This window comes from Schistocerca cancellata, chromosome 3 (assembly GCF_023864275.1).
Source record: "Schistocerca cancellata isolate TAMUIC-IGC-003103 chromosome 3, iqSchCanc2.1, whole genome shotgun sequence".
Taxonomy (NCBI): domain Eukaryota; kingdom Metazoa; phylum Arthropoda; class Insecta; order Orthoptera; family Acrididae; genus Schistocerca; species Schistocerca cancellata.
The window spans coordinates 377,229,580-377,253,043 of NC_064628.1; the positions used below are offsets into that span (position 1 = coordinate 377,229,580).

General features: G+C 37.9%; 1 protein-coding gene across 5 annotated transcripts in view; it reads left to right on the forward strand.

Moving 5' to 3' along the window:
- LOC126175067 (kelch-like protein 28) overlaps positions 1–23,464 on the forward strand; it is a 220,440-nt gene that overhangs the window by 113,249 nt on the left and 83,727 nt on the right. For all 5 annotated transcript variants that reach the window (XM_049921594.1, XM_049921593.1, XM_049921592.1 and 2 more), the window contains exons 8-10: positions 13,509–13,620; positions 15,477–15,663; positions 21,971–22,219. In XM_049921594.1, coding sequence (XP_049777551.1) covers positions 13,509–13,620; positions 15,477–15,663; positions 21,971–22,219 — 548 coding nt within the window. The remainder of the gene's footprint in view (positions 1–13,508; positions 13,621–15,476; positions 15,664–21,970; positions 22,220–23,464) is intronic.

The following is a 23,464-nucleotide window of genomic DNA, read 5'->3' on the forward strand; positions in this document are numbered from 1 at the left end:
GACTTTCTACATTGTCCAGTAAAATCTTGAAGAGCACTTTGTATCCTATTGGCAAGAGAGAAATCCCCCGGTAATTGTTGACATCATTGCGATCGCCTTTCTTATGTAAATGGTGCATGATAGCTGATTTGCATTCATCATGGATCCTGCCAGTCTCCCAACAGTCAACCAAGATCCAGTGCGGGGCCTCTGTGATCATCCACCTGCTTTAGAGCTTCTGCAATTTTGCCATCGTGCCTGGGTGCCTTGCAGTTCTTAAGATGGTTGATGGCATTAGCAACTTGCTGTATAGTTGGTGGGTTAGATGGTAGGTGTCTGTCTTGAGGATCTTGAAGCTACCTTAAAATAATTCAAATAGAATAATCAATTATGAGAGCAAAGGGCGATGTGTACACAGGCAGTCTTTCTGTGGGCTCTTCACAATTCAGCAATTGCTCAAAATAGTTTGCCAAAAGTTCCACATTCTCATGGTTATTAGTGACCGGCTCCATGGCCATATTCTTAAAGTAAAGGCATTGTGGTTTATACCCTGAGAGTTCCTCTTTGAAGGCCTGGGAAAAGTTTCCGGTGTTGTACATTTTAAATTCTTCATCCAACTTTTCCAGTCTTGATCGATTGTAATCTCTTCACATGCCTGATGATCTTGCTTGTCAGTTTCCACACCATTGTGAAATTCTCCCAGTCTTCTTGTCATCTAGTCAAGGTCCAGTTTCTCCAGGCTGTGGCACGCCCATCAGCTGCAAGGTCACATTCAGAACTCCACCATCTATGACATCGCTTCCTTCGAGGTTGTTTGAGGTTATTGGTCGCCTTGCTTACAGTGGACCTCAGTTGGTTCCAGTCTTTCATTTCTTTTTGTATGATGTCAGTTTTAAAGCATTCTTTATTCTCTGTAAACAATTGGAGATCAATCCTTGGTGGAATTGTGGTAGGAGGTATCGTTTGATTAGGTAGTAATCTGGTCTTTACTTGTGTGAAGAAATGGTCAGAATCAACACTCCAGTCTTCACATATGCTGACATTCTTGCTCTCTTTCCTACTCTCTACACAGATTGCAACATGATCAATTTGAAATGATCCAATAGCAGTGTTTGGTGTCTGCCAAGTGGTCTGGTATCTTGTCTTTCTTGGGAATACTGTGGACATGATCTTCAACTGATACAACCTACACAGTTCAGTTAAGCATTTTCTGTTAGCATTTGTTCATCTTTGTGCTGTGTAAGGTCCCAGTATGTCTTGGTACTGTCATTCTTTCCCTAGTTGAGCACTGAAGTCACCTACCAGTAGTTTTATGTGGTGATCAGGGATCTTACTGATCTTGTCTTTTAGCATCTGCCAGAAGCTTTGGATCTTTTCAGGATTCTTCTTGTTGTCATCATTAACTGGAGCATGTGCTTTTACAATAGAGTCTCCCTTGTTGCCCCATCTTAAGAATAACACAGAGATTTGTTTGCTAGCTGATGCGATTCCTATGACAGAATCCATCATATCACGTCTTATTAAGAAGGCTGTTCCAAAAATGCTGGAGCCATTTGTGTTCTTAGACACTGGCTTCCCTTTAATTATTCTATAACCTTCTGACTCAAAAGCCATATCATCAGTGAATCTGGTTTCTTGGACAGCAATTATTGAAATTTTCCGTTTATTCAGGAAATCAGTCAATTGCTTGAGTTTTCCTGTCTTACAGAGGGTTTGAATATTGATAGTTCCAAAGTGTGTGATAGTTTTGGGACTCAATCAGTTGGTGGTTTTAGGGAACTCCGACTTTTCCCACATGATGAGATCAGTCTCTCCAGAATCTGAAGGTCTGAACTTGCCAACATTGGTGACAGGAGATTGGATACTCCCTGGGGTAGTGACATCTGCATTGTTGTCTAACGTCATATGTGAACTAGTAAAGGGATTTACTAGGGGTGAAGGCTGTAAGCCTCCAGGATTGGCTACTCCGAATCTTATTCAGGAGCTTTGATTACAATGGGGTCACCTCTCCCAAAAGCATTTTAGAGCTACTGCCAGCAATTATTTAGCCGCCCCTTAGACGGGGAACAGACGCCCTTGCAGCTGGAGAACAGATGCTGCTGATGCCTAGTGTCTTCCCTGAGTATTGGCCTACCTCTTCCATAATCTCCACCATTTTGATGTCCATCTTCTCCGCTGCAGATTCTGTTGAGGTCTTCATTTATAACCCTGAGCTGGGACCATTTGTCGCCTCCTTGGCTGTTGGGAGCTTCCCACCACTCCTACTCCACTCTTGGAGCTGGAGGACATCTTTTAGGGGATGCCCTCTTCTTTATTGTGAACTATTCTTAGCTTCCCCTCGCCTCTGACCAACCTGCAAGCTAGTGAACTAGCTTTCCTTATCAGCCTTCTGGCTCATTAGGTACTGAGCCACCCCACCATCATCAAGGTGATAGTCCCCGGGGTGGAATACGTGATGTAATTATATTACAGGGAACCAAATGCTTTTTATCCCACAAATATCTCTACTATCACATTTTCTTGCATTATAGTGCACTTATGCTTCTGAATAGCTAAATATACAACACAAATTGAGTGATGATGGTAACTAATATCACACAAAGAGAACCTGCATGAATCACCACATGCTGCACTATACTGCTAGGCAGGACATGAGCACCTGATTGTTGGTGCACCTGTAGGCCAGTTGCTCATGAGTTTGCTGAAAACTATACTCCTGCTTTGCGTGGAAATCTACATACACTTCTGCATTTGCATGTACCATGCATCAGTTTGTTCATGGTCATCCAGAAAATTCCATCCTTCCATCTACTAAACCTGTCATCAGGTTCAGAGTCACTGATTATAGCTTCGTGATCTGAACTATGGGGTAAGACATTCTGTTCTTTCTCCACAACTTCAACAACTTGTAATCAGTCCAGTTTGGTTGGTCTTCCTTAGCTCAGCAAGCAATTTCCTTAGAAAACAGACCCAACCTCTCTAATTGCTCAATAAAGCAACTATCCAGATTAACACCACTAACAAAACCTCCACTTCAACAGCTGCCACCTTTCAAACACTAAAATGTCACTCTCATACATCCTTTCCATCCTCTGATGACAAATTTGCTGTGATGAATTCCCCACCTTTTGTGCTAAAAGCCTTGCGAAAACATTATTTCCCAAACCTCATCAACAAATAGCTCTCTCATGCCAGTTCCTCTCATATTCAAACCAGCATACCATGAAACAATACCCCCATCATTTCAAAATATCATTCTGGTCTGTAAAAACTGAACCACATATTGTGCCTTATTAGCAAATAGCCATTACATTTTGAATATAGTGTCTAGGACTATCAGCAGTCAAGTATACCATTTAATCAGATTCCGACTCTGACCTCCACACTCTCAATCACCTAGATCTCCCTTTCCTGTACCTTCATGCACAGAAGGGCTCAAATCCATCCTGTACATTGTTATAGTTTTCTGACCTCTTACATTTCTTTTCCTAGCCATTGCCACTTTTCTTCCCATCATCTCTCCTCATGTGTGTGAAATGTTTTGTGTATTTTTCATAGTGTATTATTGTATGTTGTTCATTCATCTAGTGTATCTTTGTTCATAGTGTATTACTGCATGTTGTGTTCACTCATCTAGTTTTTTATTTAACTGAATGCACTCCTAAGCAAATAACAGTCATCTAAGGCCCAATTCATACATAAATGGCACACCACAGATATTTTGCAGGGATGTCAGACTGTTTCAATCAACCTACATGTTATCACAGAGATGGTCCATTTGTAGCTATCAGTGGCACACCAAAGTGACATGAGACTGAGATGTTCAAGTGGCGCACTGCTGTTTTCATTCATTTGAAGTCATCCAATAAGCCTACACAATTTTTTATATAGATGAAGCAAAGCTACATCCATCTCTGTGGATAGTTTCTCAGAAAAACTTTTTTTTTGCATCAGAAAATTATAAACCTTTGTTTTACTATTCATCGTATTCTCCACTATGCAGTCTTTCTCATTTGATTTTGAGGAAACTATGTCGTAAAAAAAATTAATTTTTCCCCATCTTATAGTCTGAGATTACAGCTTGATGGTGAACTGGTTTCATTTTTGTTATTGTCCATAGTTGTGATACTTCATGAATATGTAAACCACTGGGTATATTTACAAAAGTTTGCAGCAAAGAATGTACTCACTGACAAGTTTACATGTGGTGGGTTTTAGGTCATAGACTGCTGCATATGAAATATAGCAAACATGTCTAAATTATTTTTAATCATGGAAGGAGAGTGATATCTCTTTCCAGTAATGAGCAAATATGTGATACATTTTGATGTTATATTTACAAAAGTTTGCAGCAAAGAATGTACTCACTGACAAGTTTACATGTGGTGGGTTTTAGGTCATAGACTGCTGCATATGAAATATAGCAAACATGTCTAAATTATTTTTAATCATGGAAGGAGAGTGATATCTCTTTCCAGTAATGAGCAAATATGTGATACATTTTGATGTTTGGCTGTGATGAGCTACGGCACTCCATACTCAATGTTAGGGTTGAGTGCTATGCAGATTAGTGGTTCATGTTTCTCTTCTTTATGTGGTTTATGAAATCAGTTACAATCACATTTCAAGTTAACATTGCATTATGAGGTATTTTTCATTTTAAAACTAGAGATAGCCAATCCCCAAATCCAGCAGCAAGGTTAGCTATATACTCCATAAGTCAATTTTTCTTGTCTACACTAACAGTTTCATCCATGAAACATTTAATAACTGTTCTTTTTCACATATTCTCTGACAAATAGCATGTGTTCCAGTGAGCAATGATTGTGAAATGGGATTTTGCTACAGATGTAACTAAAGTTGATAGTGTTCCGCTTGTTTTATGCTTATTTCTTACCAGTTTGGGCTTTCTTGGTGCCAGCAGTGTAAACAATGTAAAACACAACAATCACTGCACAGATACTTATGTTAACTTTGAAAATTATCACTATTTTTTTTTTAATTTTCCTGGACAAACAACATTGAATCTCTACAGTTACAACATTGCGCTGCTGAAACACTCTGGTTTTTCTGTGTTACTTGCTGTAGAAATAGAAAGCTTACTTTGGCACTATACAATATGAGCCAAAACACATAATGTTTATTGCAATGGAAACTTGCACAAGCAGCAGCAGCAGTGAAAGATATGGAAAAATTTAACACTATTCCTGTTGCAGTTCACTAAATATGTACAGTCAGCATTACATTTTCTATTTTCAGTCAATTATTTTGCCAGACAGACATGCATATCTGCTATTCACTTGGTACTTGCTCATAGAAATTCCATTTTTCAGCTGGAATGTACAGTCACATGTCAAGTAAATCTTTCTTCTTGGCACTTTTTACTGGCAGAAGTTGGCAGAAGTTTACTATACAAAATAGGAAAAACAGAAATGGTGTGTAGTGGCAAATTTCTTTTCCCAGTACCTCTCAGCTTCTTTGAAATACTTTGACAAATTAACAGTTACTTTATGTTATGAATTTTTCTTCTTCTTAGCATAGTAGGGCTGTCAGATGAAATGTGTAACCAAATATAATCAGTTATTTGGAATGCGCCTCTGTGCAACTCTTGATCTTGTGCACTAAGACCCCTGAAGTTCTCTGGTTACATCTTGCAGAGCAGAAATTTGTTGTCAGCATTGGCAATGACTGGAATCCAGTTGTCTGCATGAAAGGATATTTTGTCCCTCTCTATAATGGCAAAATCTCTGTCACTTGGTAGGTAGTAATGCCCTGTAACAAGGAATTTCTGGTCTACAGAAGTGAAATATTTATGGATGATCATATTTTGGAAAATGTTCTGATATTTTGAACACCTCTCACAAAATCTGTAATGTTTAGGCTTATGTTCAAACGAAAATTACATGAAAAATAGGAATTATAAATGAAACTTTCAAGTTTCATTGCTTTCCTCTGAATGCTGTCTTTCACTTTGTCTAACACAATACAAAAACATTTTTGGAACATTCTGAAAATGGTCAGGATACATATTGAGTTCTTTCATTAAATCAAATGTGCCACATTTCTCCCCATTTTTCAATCATAACAAGTGTAGCAAATATCTTCGTTGATGCTAAACATTTATGAGTTGTAAAAAATCCTGTGTATCACTATCCTTGTCTGATGAACACAAGAGATTCTGATCAATTCATAGCACGATCATCCTTCATCTCTCTGGCATCACCACTTTAGCTTGCACTGCTCACACCCTGCCTGTGCCACATTCCTGACTTGCCACCAGTTTCTGTGTGAACTGAGCCTAACACTTCCAGTAAATAATACAAATACGAGATCTTTTCTTTTCTCAATTTCTGGTAGTGCCACAATGTCATCAGTACATGGCAAAAATTGGAGACATCCACAGTACAGTAAGTGTCTTTGTTTTTGAAAAATTGTTCCATGTTGTTTGTCTCTGAGTTTATCCATCATCTTTAATTTTTCAGTAGTCAACAGCCATTTTTAAGAATACTCTGGTATTTGTATCTTGAGTTTCTGCCCATTGCTTCTTCCAATATATTCTGTCTCCTTTCTGGTCCATGGTTTGAGGTGGATTTCCTCTTACTCCAACTCTTTTTTTTTTTAGCCTGATAGAGAAATTTTAATAGAATGGTGCAAAAGCTCAAGATGCAACTCCGTTTTTAAATTTCTGTGTTTATTAACCAGGCCTCTCTTGTCCTGATTTTAGTAGGTGGGCAAGTAAATGCCCATCTGTCTCTTACATCTCTCTCTTTCATTGTGGATGATATCTGAATGAATGACTGTGTATACCCCAAGTTACATCCTGTCAACCTAACCTAACTGGAACTTCTCCAAAACAAGATAAGACTTTCTTATCTTATAAAGTGTTATCCAAGACTGGAATTGATTAACTACGTTCTATACTAAGAGCACAGTTTTCTTTGCCTCTGTTGTAAAATAGAAGTAATACTGCTATAAATTTTACTAATAGATTCGAAAATACTATTCTGTCTGATGATATGCACATAATGTTCATTGTTCTCTATTGACACATTCTGTTAATTAGTATATTTCAACATATCCATCTCTCAACACCACTGATTTTAAGATCCAGATGGAAAATTGGTTTCTGAGAATAATTCTGCATTCACCATCCAGATGGAAAATAGGTTTCTAAGAAAAATTCTGCATTCACCATCCACATGTTCATAATTTACACTAATTTGTATCATTTCTTTTGACTTAAATGGCTTCCACTGTTTTCCTTCCTTCAGCTGCTTCATTTGCTTTGCCTATCTGTATCTTTCTATAGACTTTAACTGAATTTTCTTATGATATTTCAAATATGTATTTGTTATTTTTTCTTCTCACACACACACACACACACACACACACACACACACACACACACACACACACACACACTCCATCCCTCCCCCCTCCCTCCCTCCCTCTCTCTCTCTCTCTCTCTCTCTCTCTCTCTCTCTCTCTCTCTCTCACACACACTCACACACACACACACACACACACACACACACACACAAAATCACTTTATTACATTTTTTAATTTTTTTTTTCATTTTATTTAATATTATTTTGCTTTTCTGTGTTCTTTCCTATTTTTGATTTTAAGTTTATTGGCGATCTTACTTCTGCTACTCCTCGTTTCTTTCTCCAGTTTACTCTCAGTCTGTAGTGTGCACTTAGTAGACTGTTTATTCCATTCAACAGGGCCACTAATTCTTCCTCACTTTCACTGAGGATGGGAATGTCATTAGCAGATATTGTCATGAGTATTCTTCTGCCTTGAATTTTAATCCCAGTCTTGAACCTTTTATTTATTCCCTGTCATTGCTTCTTCAGTGTATGTATTGAACAACACGGATGAAAGGCTGCATTCCTGTCTTACACTCTTTTCAATGCAAGTAATTCATTATTGCTCTTCCATTCTTATTGGTCCTTCTTGGTTCTTGTACATTTCATATATTACAGTGGAACCTTCTTAATGAGACCTTCCATAACATGCAGTTTACTTAAAAAGCAAAACAAAATTGTAAAAAAATTACTTGCTTAACCAGCAATGTTTCGCATAATGAGTGACAGCAGCTAGTGCGACCTCACCAGCCATTTGCATGTGGTGGGGAAACATTCAACAATATGAACACCTTTCATTGTCGGCAGCAGCATACGAACGATGTCTTTAGTACATACTGCAGTCTGGGTTTAGCACTCCTTCTTTTACCATCTTAGTGCAGCATGTGATCACACATTTTTCTAAACTTGTGTTCACACAGTATTTTTTGTGCGCAAATTTTAATAATATTCATAGAAATATCCATGAAGATAAAGCCACAAGAAGATGAAAAAAAAGAGAAAGAAAATGACCTTAGAAATGAAATGTAAAATCATTGAAAAATGTGAACATGGTGTGTGTGTTACTGATTTAGCAAGCACATATGATCAGTGTACATCAACTGTTTGCACTATCCTCAAGAACAAGAATAAGATTTAGGAGATAGGTGCTTTAAAGGGAGTGACAAGGGTGCCTAAACAATGGTTTAATATTCTGGTCGATGTCAAAAGGTTGCTCACTACATGGATAAATGAAAAGCAACTCCAAGATGAAACTATTAACAAGAACAATAGCGGCCATAGAAGTTTCTAAGGGAAGCCATGGTTGATTTGAGAAGTTAAAGAGAAGAACCGGCATCGACAGCATTGTGAGAGGCAGCAAAGCAACCAGCTCCAACACAAAGGCAGCAGAGAACTTCATCAGCAACTTCAAGATGCTCATAGATTCTGAGGCTTATCTGTCACAACAGGTTTTTAATTGTGATGAGATGGGTCTATTCTGGAAAAAGATGCCAAAGTGTACCTTTATAGCAGCAGAGGAGAATGCATTGCCAGTCACAAGCAAATAAAAGATTATCTCACACTGTTATTCTGTGCCAATGCAAGTGGCAATTTGAAAATTAAACCACTGCTTGTTTACAATTCAGAAACTTCATGAGCCTTCAAGAAGTGTAAAGTCAGGAAGAGCAAGTTCAATGTGATGTGAAGGTCCAACAATAAGGCTTGGGTGACACGTGATCTTTTTTGTAATTGGATCAATGAAGTATTTGGTCCTATGGTGAAAAACTATTTGCTTGAGATGAATCTGCCACTCAGTGCTCCCACCCATTCTCCAGCCCTACAAGACCAATTCATGAAGATCCAATTCCTGCCACCCAACACCACTCCATTACTCCAGCCTATGGACCAGTAGATTATTTCTAATTTTAAGAAACTCTACACTAAAGTGCTCTTTGAGCATTGTCTCGAGTTGACTGAAGCTACCAGTCTCACTCTCAGACAGTTTTAGAAATATCACTTCAACATCATTGTCTGTATCAAGATGATGGGAAAGGGTTACTAACAGAACTCTCACTTCTGCTTGGAAGAAGATTTGGCTGGAGTACATAGTCAGATGTGACTCTGAGGCACTTTGAGTCAGTACCTGTGATGCCTGTAGCCAATGACATTGTGTCTTTGACCATGGGCATGGGACTGGAAGTGGATAACAATGATATCAATGAGCTTATGGAAGATCACAGCCAGGAAATGACCACTGAAGAGCTATGGAGTTTCAGTATTTTTCACAGCAGGAAGCTGTAAAGAGGAGTTCCTCAGAGGAGGAGGAGGAGGAGGAGGCAGTAACAGCAAAGCAGCAAAGCAGCAATCTTCTGGCACAATACAAGAAATGCTGTAAGCATGGGAATCAGTTGCATCATACATTGAAAGTCATCACCCCAATAAAGCAGTCGCTACACACGCTACAAATTTATTTGACAATGCTGTGTCGCATTTTCGCCAAGTGTTGAAGCATTGGCAGAAACACGTGACTATAGATAGCTTGCTAGTAAAAAAGAATTAGTTATGTATCATGAATGATAAGGTACATAATACTACATGTTTAACTTTCTTTGAATAAATAAAATGATTAAGATAAAACTTTTTGTACTTTTTCTGCATGGAATGCATTATCGCATTTTACATTAATTTGTATGTGATAAATGGCTTCACTTAACAAGTGTTTCAGTCAATGAGTAACATTCTGGAACAAATTACACTTGCTATGCAAAGTTCCACTGTACCCATCTTCTCCTATAGCTTGCTACTACATTTCTTAGATTCTCAGGCATTTTGCATCTTTTTACATTGTTGAGTACTTTTCTAGGTTGACAGATCTTATTAACATGTCTTGATTTTTCTTAACTCTTGCTTCTGTTATCAAGGACAATTTCAGAACTGCCTCTCTGGTGCCTTTAATTTTCCTAAACCCAAGCTGAATGAAATCTAACCTATCCTCTATATTCTTTTCCATTTTTCTGTGTAATATTCTTATCACTAACTTGGATACATGAAGCATAAAGCTTATTGTGCAATAGCTCTCAAATTTATTTACCCTTTCTATCATTGGGATTTTGTTGCTGATATATTTCCAGAAGTCTGATGGTATGTCTCCAGTAGATTTTAGAAATTCTGAAGGAATATTATCCCTCTCTTCTGCCTTATTTTATCACAGGTCTTCTAAAACTTCATTAAACTCTGACTGTCATACTGGATCCCCTATGTCTTTCATGTCAACATCCATTTTTGTGCAGCCATTTCACCGTGCTTTCCCTGCACTTCGTATTTATTTCTTTCCTAAGTGGCGTATGTTGCTATATTCTTGTCTTCCTCTAAACAGTCTTGTACTGGCTTGTTTCATCAATCAGTTGAAGTATTTCTTCTGTTAGCCAAAGTTTCTTTGCTATTATCTTTCTTGTGCCTATGTTTGTCTGTCCAACTTTTGTGACTGCACTTTTTAGAGATGTCCATTCCTCTTCAACTAAAGTGCCTGCTGTTCATTGAGTACTGCAGTATCTACAAGCTTAGAGAATTTCAAATACACTCATTGTTCCCCACTAATTCAGTGTCTAAATTCTTCCAACAATGGTTCTTTTGGATGATTCTCTTAAACTTCACTGCACTCTTCATGATCCGAGATCCTGTCTGCTTCTGGGTATGCCTTAAAATCCAATATCTCATTCTGGAATCTCTGTATGACCATGATGTAATCCATCTGCAGTCTTCCTTTGTATTGTAATGGTTTCCCCCATCGTGAAGTATGCTTTTACCTTATACCAGACAGAACCTCCACTTCTTCCAGCTGTTCTTCCCAAAAAGCTACTTTTACTATGAAGAAGAACGGGCTATCTACTCCAGACACAATCTGGTTTATTGGCCAGACTACAACTCAAACTCGATTTACAACTTGGATTACAGCTTAGTCATTTCACAAGTACATCTCGTCAGACTCTTCTCTTTACTTTGTTGTACATTCTTAGGTCTGTGTTGACAAAAACTATGGAACTTTACCAAGGAGGAGCTCCATGGCTTGAGAGCACAGCACTGCAGACTCTGAGTGACTACTTGCATTGACTAAAAATCATCAAAAGGTTGTCTTTCACTGCTGCACAACACCCCAGGAGCACCTGAAACATAAAAATCCAACCCCAACACATCCAGGATTGCCTCAATACCTTCACTAACTAAAGCAATGTTGCATAAACTTAGCTAAATGCCAGTTGTGAATGATTACTCAAGTATGCTAACTGCTAAGGATACAGATGTTTCGCAAGACCCCTAAATATTAACCACTGTATCTGTGCCCTTATAATATCCAGGTCTTTTCCAAGCATACATCCTTCTTTTATGATTGTTGAATAAGAAAAGCTATATTCTTCTGTTCCTTCCCGTACTACTACATCCCAGTCCCCCATTATTATTAGATTATCATCTTGCATTACATTCTGAATTCATTGTGCAATACCATTACCAATTTTCCCTATGTCTTAATCTGCTTGAGGCATTGGCACTTATATCTAAATTATTGTTGTCAGCATTGGTCGGTTATCAGTTCTGATAGAAACAATCCTATCACCGAACAGTCCACTGTAACACTCTATGTCCTACCCTCCTATTCATAACTAGTCCTGCACTCAAGTTTGATTCCTCTGGAACAGCTATTGGAAAATGAACTGGTTATAAATCTAAAAAAGACTATGTATGCAGTGTTTAAAACAAGGAAAAGGCTGTAGACATGGATTTAGAGGTTGATGGAACAAGGCTGGAAGAAGTAGAATCTGCTAAATTCTTAGGTATTCTTGTGGATAATGAACTGAAATGGAAAAAACATATTAATAAGGTCTGTAAGAAACTGAGCTCTGTCATATTCTTAATGATGCAGCTATCACAGTATTCAGACAAGAACCTTCTGTGTACAGTGTATCATGGACTTTTCGGACCATACTTACAGTATGGAGTGACTGTGTGGGGAAACTCAAACAAACAAGAGACAAAACGAGTGTTCACATTACAAAAAAAAAAAAAAAGCAATTAGGACCATTTTAAAAAGAAAGACCTCTGAAACGTGCAGAAACTGTTTCAAGAATTTAGGTATCTTAACTTTTTCATCGTTGTATATATACAAAACAATAATGTACATCACAAAAGGTAGTGAGGACTGGATTACAAATGCTAGTGTACACACCCACAATACAAGAAGGAAGAATAAAGTATGGAGCATACCCCACCGACTGGCAATGCTAGAAAAAGGACCCCAGTACTCTGGTATCAGATTACTAAGAAGTCTGCCCAAAAACCTGCAAGATAGTCTTTAAGTTTCTTTGGAAAGTCATTGAGAAGTACACTATCTCATTGAAAAAGAGTTTTACAGTGTTGCAGAATACTTATGCCATTACATTTGTATATATTGATATTCATTATAAGTTATGTAAAAATGTAAGCTAAAGGTATAGAAAAAGAAGTGATAAAGAATGTTAATGCTTTGACATGTCCTATATTATACGTACATTTACTGTACACAATGTAATCTTACAGGATCAAATAAAATTCAATTCAACAGTGACTGTGATACATTTCAAAAAGGAAAAGGAAGTCAGCAATCAGTTGCAAATCCAATCTGTATTTTATTGTAGATCTAGATTTCAGCTATTGAATAGCTATCCTCAGAGCATTTAAACTGAGTCCAGGAGACGATAAGTTTGTAACTACACATTACTATATGACTTTAACATGTACATAACCATATTCTAACTGAGGCTGTTGTTTTCAGAGCAGTACAAGCAGTCATAGCTTAAAACATAATCACTCATCTTACAATCATTTGAAGAGTACAGATGTCAGTGTGCAATCCAAACCAAAACCTAAAGCCTGACCGTTCAAACAATATCTGTCTGGCTTTTATCTGAACCTTTTTTTCACAAATATGTAAAAATTATGGGGTGATTATTTATGACTCTGATACATATTTCATAAAATAAAAAATGTAATAAATGTCTTTTCAAGTTACCAACTTACATCCAACGTTAAGCAATACTTTGCCTGTAATTTAAGACTAAATAAGTGTTATGTAATCTCATAGGCAGACAGCCACAAAGAGCAGCTTCTCATTTTGTGCTAAGGTATTTGTACTTTGCTATTTGCAGGTCTTTGACAATACTGTGAATAAATGGCAGCAACTTGAATCGATGAAAATTCGCCGTGGCTTTCACTCCTGTGTTTGTGTAGGGGGCATGGTATATGCTTTAGGAGGCATTGGTAAGTGTTGGTTTTATCTTTAATGTAACGTAAAAGGATCATGAAATCAGTACTACACAAACATTTGAAAATATTATAACACTGAGAAAAAATAGTCAAACTGAATCCAAACTTTTGAAATGAGATTGTAGAGCAGTGTAACAGCAGTAATTAATTAAAATTGTAGAGAGAGAGTGTATTTTTTGCCAAGCATTGTACTCTTGTGTGAATGGTGAGAGAAGTGCTAAATATAGCTCAGTGGACAAAAGACCATCAAATGAAGTGGAAATAAGGCAGCAAGTACAAGTATTCCCACTTAATATCAAAAGATGAAACATTTGTATGTTTGTTTGTTCACACAAGGGAAAATGATTACTTTTGGGAATGTGGTATGGAGATACTATGAAAATTTGGCTCATACATGGAAATTGGAATGTAACTACGGCATTGTGGCAGTGTTGCTTGTACAGAACTAATGGTTGGAAGAGAGTATAAACAGCAATGTCCAGCTACTGAAACATGCAAATATGGCAGAATTATGGGCTCCGCCATCTTGTTTACAAGGCTGTAACAGACCACACAGTTTCATTCGTAAAGTTGCCAATGGCCTTGTCACACTGGATACACTGGTTCTCATCCGATCACTCAAGTTAAGAAACATGAGGCCCAATTAGTACTTGAATGGGTACACTGAGTGCCGTTGACTCAGAGACACACAACTTGCCGAAGTGGTGACCAATTGAAAGACTTGCACCAGGCTGTTGAGCCATACAACATTATTATTATTATTATTATTATTATTATTATTATTATTGCCCATAATGGCAGCTCAGAACTGGAGAAATGTAAGTGTAACAACAGTTTGGCATTATTTATGTAGTCTAAAATAGAGGCATGCATTCCATTGCACTGAGCTCCATTGTTCAGAAACTAAAAGCATTTCAGACTGTAATGGGCTCTTAAACACCGTCACTGGTATGCTGAATGCCAAGATTTGAAGTATTTGCTTGAAACCCCGTATAGCCTCTTTGCTGTGATGGCTACTTACATATTGGAAACTATGATGGCAACTGCAGTCCACATCAGTGAATGGAATAATGGACAAACACCAATTGTGATGCCTTAGGGCACCTTCTGATACACCGTGCAATCTCGACTGCTACATACTGAGCAGAGCTTGGGCGGCAACCATATCAAGAAGGTTTTGATCTGAGTTCAGTTCCTTTCATAGGCAACTCTGTATCCCATTTTTCAAATGATTACACGTGGTCATATATGGTGAGAAGTGCACAAATGTTGTGCAAGGAACAGCAGGTTGCCCTGCTTTGTTTTATTATGTGTTCACCTGCCATGTTATCAAATATATCTGACATTGTTAGAATAGGAGGAAGTGACTGTAAGCAGATAATCAAATGTAAAATTATAAAAAATTTAAAAACTTTTAAAGCTTTCAAAATTTTCTGTATATTGTCTCAATCACAAATGTGACTGAGACAATATATAGAAAATTTTGAAAGTTTTACAAAGTTTTATAGAAAGTTTTTAAAATTTTTATAATTTTACATTTTATTGTCATGTCATCTATTAAACATGTCAGGGATGTGATTGGTCAGTTGTTTGGTCAATACGAATCTTTGGGAATCATTGATACCACTTTGTGAACTCAAGTTTCAGTAATCCTAATCATCTGTGTATTGTTATGCATCTAATCAGTTGTAAAAAACCACATAGGTCACATGTATATAATCCTTGGTGTATCAATATTCATAAATGTTAGATATTACAGTGTCTTTTTCTTTCCTCCCATGGAGTTCTTGAATAAAATGCCAATGGTTTTTGTGTCATTCATGTGCAAGTAAAGTAGCTCATTGCTTCAGGTGGAGATTCCCCAACCGCAGAAGGATGTATATCAAAAGTTGAGAGACTTGACATTTCACAAACTGCATGGTACTTTGTGGCTCCCATGGTGCAGGCACGTGCTCACTTTGGTTGTGTGGCAAGTGGTCAGTCCATTTATGTTGCTGGAGGCACTTCTGATGAGATATACCTCAGAAGCATTGAAAGGTATGAAGAATTTGTATTAAGTCCAAAAATAGGTTAGAAAGAAAATTTTTGTGTGTTAATAAACAGCTGGCTCCTAAATTACCAAATTTCTGATACAAGAAATATGAATGATAGTATTTAATACTTGCTTTTACATTATCAGGAATAGTTTTATTTTTTTATATTTTTATCATCATTGTGATTAAAGGCTGTACAGCCTTTCACTTTATGGTGCTGTTATTTATTGGTAGAAGAGTTTCATATTTAAGAACACAAAACTAAAAATATTCCACTGTTATTTGTTTATTTTGTACGTAAGTTTGCAAAGCTGACATCAGGCAATGATTTTGTTAGCTGATGAGGGTTTTGTAAGATTGCTACAGGTAAAATGAGCATGGAGGTTTTAAGGCTGTGTACTATTTATTACATTCAAATTGCAATTATAAATAATACATCAAATAAAAGAGCAACTTAAACAATTTTTTTGTGTACCTGTGCACACGCACATACATTATTTCCTGTATCTTTCATTAAAACATGCTAGTAGCAAAGATGGTGACCAGTGAACAGCTACCTTTTTGTGTTTTACAGTTAGCAAGGCCTGAATATGTTGTTACAGCAAAACATGCATTAGATTTTAAGTTCCATTGTAATCGTCCAAGTGACATTAACACCCGTAGATGATATCATCAATTTGAAGACATTGTCTGCCTTTGTAAAGGAAGAGTGTGAGATGACCTACAGTGACTGAAGGACATGTTGAATGAGTGAGAGTCTTTAACGCCTAGCCCCAAGACATCAGTTCGGAAGGCTAGTTGTGAATTAGAAATTCCAGTGACATCAGTATCGAGACTTTTAAGGAGATGCTTACAACTATGTCCTTACCATTTGTACTTAATACAAGCTCTAAAGCATACATACTGTGGTTTGCATGCCAACTTTACAAACAAAATATTGCTGCATGACAATGAAGATTTTTTTGGATCTTGTCATCTTCAGTGATGAATCATCATAACCTAAGTGGAGATGTGAACTCACATTTACATTTCTTTCTGGAGGTCAGCAAAATTGCCACAAGTTGGTACAGTTGCAATGAGAATTCCTAAATTGGATGTTTTTGTGCTGTATCCTGGTGGGAAGTTTATGAGCCTATCTTTTTTGGTGATGCAACAGTAACTGGTGATTCTTACCGTGATGTGCTAGGACTACATCTCTTTCCTTGACTTGGAGAATCTGAACCACAGAACTTTATTTTACAGGAAGATGGTGTGCTGTCTCACTGGCATAACTCAGTATGCCACTTGTTAAATTACATTGTACCCAACCACTGGCTTGGCCACAATGGCCCGGAGGACAGAACTCATTTCATGTGGCCCCCATGTTCACCTGATCTGATGCTGTACTATTTTTACCTTTCGGGGTTCATAAAGGATCTTGTGTATGTGCCTCTGCTAACAGCTGATCTATCTGACTTAAGACATGGGATTAAAGCAGTTTTTGCAACAATTATCACAAACACACTGATGAAGGTTTGGAAGAACTTGCTTATTGGCTCAGTGTGTCCCATGTGATGGATGATACTCACATTGAGCACTTTTATGAAAAACTGTTCGAGTTACTCTTCCATTTGATGTAATACTCAGTATAATTACAAGTTGAATGTAATAAATGGTACAAAGCTTCAAAACCCTGATATTAATTTTGAAAAACCCAATGCTATTAAAATAGTGATTTCTTTGTCTTTTCATCTGATTTACAATGCAAACAGGGTGTTTAAAATGTGTTCAATATTTTGAGATGGTAGTATCCACCAAAACAAGAAAAAATGTCCAATAATTATGGACTCTAAAATGCATATCTTAAGAGCTATGAACGCTTTTTCATCTTGGAAACTGTGAAACAAATCTCTTCTACTCCAAGCTCTTTCCTTTCAATATTTTGCGAATAAGTAGTATACATGGGCTCTAATGTGCATACATTAAGAACTATGAACATATGTCAATCTTTGCTCCTGTGAAAAACATCTTTTCTATTGAACAAGTGTTCATAGCTCTCAAGGTATACATTTAAAGCCTATGTTTATTGGATATTTTTTCCTTGTTTTGGTCCATACTACCTCCTCCCAAAATAAGGAAAGAAAAATGTTTGCAGTAGAAGAGACATGTTACATGGTGTTGAAGATGAAGAAGTGCTCATAGCTCTTAAGTTATGCATTTTAGAGCCCATGTTTACTAGACTCTTATTTTGAAGGGTACTACCACTTCTCACAATATTCTACACTGAAAGCAAGGAACATGATGAGAGGTGTGTAGTCAAAGAATTGCTGGAGAACAAGGTTCAGGTGTTCCTCTTTTCATTAATGAGAGTGACAAGGGGGTTCCTATTTTGTGGCAGGCTATTGTGTGAGATAAGGCATGGTAGACAAGATGGGAAGGGTATTATCAGTCTGCACAGGCCTCGGAGAGGTTTTCAGTCCACTGCAAAAAGAGAACCACTCTTCAATGCAGATGTGATGTTCATATGTCACCTGAAATGAAGAATATCCTCTCTGCCATCTTTACCACTCCTCTAACAGTTTTGTTCCATTGACCAATAAACCTAAGCCATATTTTCGTTCATCCCTATATCACTTTTGCTCCCAGACGTCTGTCCGATGGGTCTTATCTTTGTGGAAGTCCCAATGCGAGACTGGATTCGAATTCTGGTTGATAACAAATTTTCAGCTTTCCACATTGATTTCAGTCAATTCCCACTGTCATCCAATGTCAGTAATTCCTTTGCATCATGATGAAGTTGATTTTAATCACTGCTTAACTGTCCATGCTATACTGATCAATTAGTCAAAAAAGTGATAACCTAAAAACATTAAACTTTAAACTGCTCTGGATGTGTATTCTGAATATATTTTATTGTTGTCATTGATTTCAGTGATTGGTCTCAATGGTGTAATCAAACACTAAAGGGTAAACTTGCAGTTCTTGCACCAAGTGTTGAATCTCTGCATGTGTTCTTGCATTCCACTAAAACTTTCCTAGATACATCATATCCATCTGCTAATAACATAATGCACTTTTTACCATTGTTTATTGCTTTGTGGCTCTCATAGATAAGCAAAATAATCTTAGTTTTTAAATGTTCCTGTTTGTGGATTCCATGTTGTGTCCTACAAAGGGGACTTGCTGTCTCCAGAAAGGTTATAATATGTAAGAATAGTGTGTGTTCCATTTTTAAACAACACGTTGGTGTCGCTGATTTAGGCCTATACTTGAACACATTCGCATTTGATCAATGAATCTCCTTGAATATGTGCCATTTCTCCTGTGACCTATGATAAGCTTCTGTTAGTAGAGGAGCAAATTTTGCACCTAATCTCTACATAGTAATTTAAGTACCCCTTCAAATAAAGTAATTTTCCTCTTTATGGTGATTCTAACTGATTTTCTATTCTACCTTCTCTCATATCAATATCTAACAATGGAAAGTACATATTGGAATACCAACAATATTATTTAAAGGATACTTTCCAATGCACCATCAAGATGAGTTGCAGACAGGCGTGATAAAAAGAATGTTACATATAAGCTTTCAGCCAAGCCTTCTTCAGAAAAGAGAAATGGACACACATTCATCCAAGCAAGCACATTTCACAACATGTGGTCACTACCTCTGGCCAATCTGACCAGACTGCAATAGAAATGCTTTGAAACTGCAATAGAAAGGCTTTGAATGGGAGCAACAATCCAGAGCGGGGTGAGAAAGAGGGAGGGACAACAGGATATGGGTGAGGGAAGAGAAACAAGCACTGTCTAGTACAACATACAGGGACTAGAGGTGACAAGATAGGGCTGACAATACAGCTTCAGGAGGCTGTTGGGGAGAGAGATAGGAGGGGGAAAAACAGGGAGAGGAAAGGAGAAGAGCAAAGAAGGGGAAAAGACCAGCGGCTGTGCTGGCTGGGAGCAGCAGGTAATGAGGGTATGAGAGGTGAATAGTGAGGAGACGACAGGAACATGGGGCAGAAACAATTGGGTAGAAGATGTGAGGACAGTAGGTTACTGTAGGTTGAGGCCAGGATCTTTTTGGGACTGGAGAATGTGTTTTAAGAATAACTCCCATCTGCTAAGTTCAGAGAAGCTGGTGGTAGAGGAGATGCAGATGGCCCGGGTTCTGAAGCAGCCCTTCAAATCAAGTATGTTATTTACAGCTGCATGTTAAGGCACAGGGTGATCCACTTTGGTCTTGGTCATAGTTTGGTGATGACCATTCATCCTGTTGGGCAGCTGATTTGTAGTCATACCAATATAAAAAGCTGAACAATGACTGCAGCAGAGCTGGTGTATAACATTGCTGCTTTCACACATAGCTCAGCCTCTGATGCAGCAGGATAAGCCAGTAACAGGACTGGAATAGGAAGTCCTGAGTGGACTGGGCAGGTCTTGCACCTCGGTCTTCCACAGGAATATGATTGAGTGGATTGGGCAGGTCTTGCACCTGGGTCTTCCACAGGAATATGATCTTGGGGTAGAATGTCCCTAATTTCAGGTATGATGATAGTGGGCCACCCTGCGGCACAACATGCAGCTGTACATAACATACATGATTTAAATGGCTGCTTCACAACTCGGGCCATCTGGGTCCTCCCCCCCCCCCCCCCCTCCCTCGACCACCAGCTTTTCTAAACTGTGCAGATGGTACTTATCCTTACAACACATTCTCTGCTTCTGAAATCACTCCAACCTCAACCTATGGTAACCTACTATCCCCACTTCCTCCACCCAACTGTTTCTGCCCCCTCTGTCCTGTCACCTCCTCATATTTTCCTCTACTCATCCTCATTGAGTGCTGCTCTCTGCCAGCTCATCCACTGGTCTTTTCCCATTCACTGCTACTCTTCTCTCCACTCCCTGCTTTTTCCCCCTCCTCGCCCTCCCCCCATAGCCTCCTGATGCTGTGCCTGTCAGCCCTATCCTACCACCCCTTGTTCCTGCATGCTTCGCCAGGCAGTGCTGGTTCCTCTTTCTCCACCCATACCCTGCAATCCTACTCCTTCCCCTGTCCTGCACTGGACTGGTACTTCGTTCAGTGTGTTTTTGTTGCAGTCTGGCTAAGTGGCTGGAGGTAGTGGCCTTGTGTGTGTGACATGTGCTTCCTTGCATGAATGTGTGTGCATTTCTCTTTGCTGAAAGATGCGTGGCCAAAAGCTTATATGTAACATCATTTCATTGTGCCTGCCTGCAACTCAATGTGTCGTCTCTATGTTGAGTAGCAATCTATCCATTTCATAATATTGGTCAACTCAGTGTCTGTCATTTCAACATTCGTATGATGATTGAAAGGAGGAACCATAGTATGCTCTTCGACAAGGGAACAATTTCAGGAAAAAAGAATTAGGATTTTCACCATCTGTGTGTCCTACTCCATTTTGGTGCCAGTATGATCAATGAGTGACAGTACAGCTGATTTTGATCAGTTTATTGACTTTAGATAATAACAAAAAAATCATACATTTTTTAAAATCAGTTGATAGTATTTTACTTTAAAGTTCACTGAAAGTGTCTCAGATTGTCCTTACATTCATTTTAAGCCTGTCAGATTTTATTTAACAATAGGTATTTCAATATATTTAATAACCACACATATATATTCACATTAAAAGGCATCAGTAATCATTTTCTGTACCTTTTTAGGATTGTGATGAATTAAATGCTACATAGAAACATATAGCTCCGCAATCCAAAATGCGCTGTTGAACCATGTTTCACTGTAATTTCACTTTCAGCATAACTATTACAAGTTCTTTGACCCAAACATCAAGTGTGGCATCATATACACCTAAAAACCATAAGCTCACTATGGGTCCGAATATAAAACAGATGGTGCTACAACATGGGCATGATCCGTTAACTGTCTTATTATTATCTCCAGTCATCCTATCCTTTCTTCAGTATTTCAGTCTCTCTACCTCCCCCCCCCATCTCTCCCCCCCATCTCTCCCCCCCCTCTCTCCCTCCCCCCTCTCTCCCTCCCCTCTGCTCCTCTCTACCCCATACACACACCTGTGTGACTACCCTGGCCCAACAAACTGCAGTGCCAGCAAAATGCAGTTAGCCAGAATAGTGTTGCAATAAGGTGTACAAATATGTGTGCATGTAGCTCTGAAAGAAGATTCATCCAAAAAGCTACCGAAGTTCTCAGTCTCGTTTATAGGTCAATTGGAACTTAACCCCTTGACTCTTTGGTGATTTATTACCTTCATTCCATAAATTTTTTGTAGTCAATAAGATGCATTTACAATATTATTTTGATGTTAAGTATTTTATGATTTCAGGTATGACACATCAACAGACACGTGGTGTGTCCTGAAGCCAATGCAAATACCCCGAGCGTATTTTGGAATAACAGTTTTCCACAATCGAATTTATTGTGTGGGTGGCAGTGATAGTGTGCATGAACTCAATACAGTAGAGAAATATAATCCAAGCACTGACATGTGGCACTGTGTTATTTCCATGAATGTCAAACGTGTGTCACCATCTGCTGTAACAGTATATATTCCAACATTTCCTGGTGAGCTGCCGTAAGTACTAATGTATATATGTATGGATCATACTGGCACTACTCTTGATAATGAGATGATGTGAAAGAAAATGTTGTGTGCCATGTTCTTCTTTTTCCTTAAAAAAAAGAGAAGAAGAAGAAGGAAAAGAAATAAATCTAAAACATTCCAAAGTATTACTACTCAGATGATTTCCATGAATCAGACTAAAGAGAAATGAGGAAACCAGGAATTATATGTGATTATTAATCTGTGAGTGTTAGTGCAGCATTGGATAAGGAAGAAGTAACATGGTACATTGGAAAAAGCTTATACAGAGCCAGAGGAGAGCAAGGACTTCAAAGTGAAGAGAAATGTAAACATGACTATTAAAGAAGGATGGAAGTTAATTAAGAGAAAGGAAAGTTACAATACTACATTTATGAACTTTTCCTAGCAGTTAGATAATTTCTTTGTTAATAATTCACTTAACTGAAACTTGGAGGTGGTTAAATGCTTGTCTGACAATAAGTAGGTCTACTACCCTGTCTTTTTTCTTGTGCTATCACTAAAGTAAGAACTATCTTAAAATGAATGAGACAAAACTATTCCTTCTAAAATTCTGAGATGCAGGATGATGATGGGCAGTGAAAAGAAAGTTTCCATATAATTTTCCGACAGAATGCTTGTAAAGGGGAAATGGTTTTACTTAGTACCAGCGTCCCATGTATTAGCTATCACAATGTGTTCTTCTTGTCAGAATTCTGATATTCTTAGAAACAGCTATTTAAAACTTTAACAGTTTTAGTTGCATCAGCTCATTTACATCTTTATTACATGTATGTGTAATCTATTACTCTTCATTTATTTGTCAGGACTAATAATATGCTTATTGGTATGAACAGCATAGATATTAGCTGTGTGAAAGCTTTAGCTTTGTTAAAATTATGTAAACAGATGTGCTGCAACTAGGAACAAATGATGGGATGTTACTTTATAAATCTAGAAATCAAGCCACAAATGGTACTGAATAAGACAGAGAAGAAATACATATTTGATGTGGGACTGGGTACAAGATATCCATCTGCCAAATGAGGCCAGTGATAAATCCTGAACCTTTGTAACCAAAGGTTCCTTACAAAGAAAACATGGAAACTGGTGGAAAGTTAAATGTGTAAAAAGGAAATAAGGTGTAGCAGAGCAACTCACTACCTTAGATCAGATAACACTTGTAAAATGTACTACAATTTACCTGACATGTTGTGACTTTGTTTCTAATACACTAAT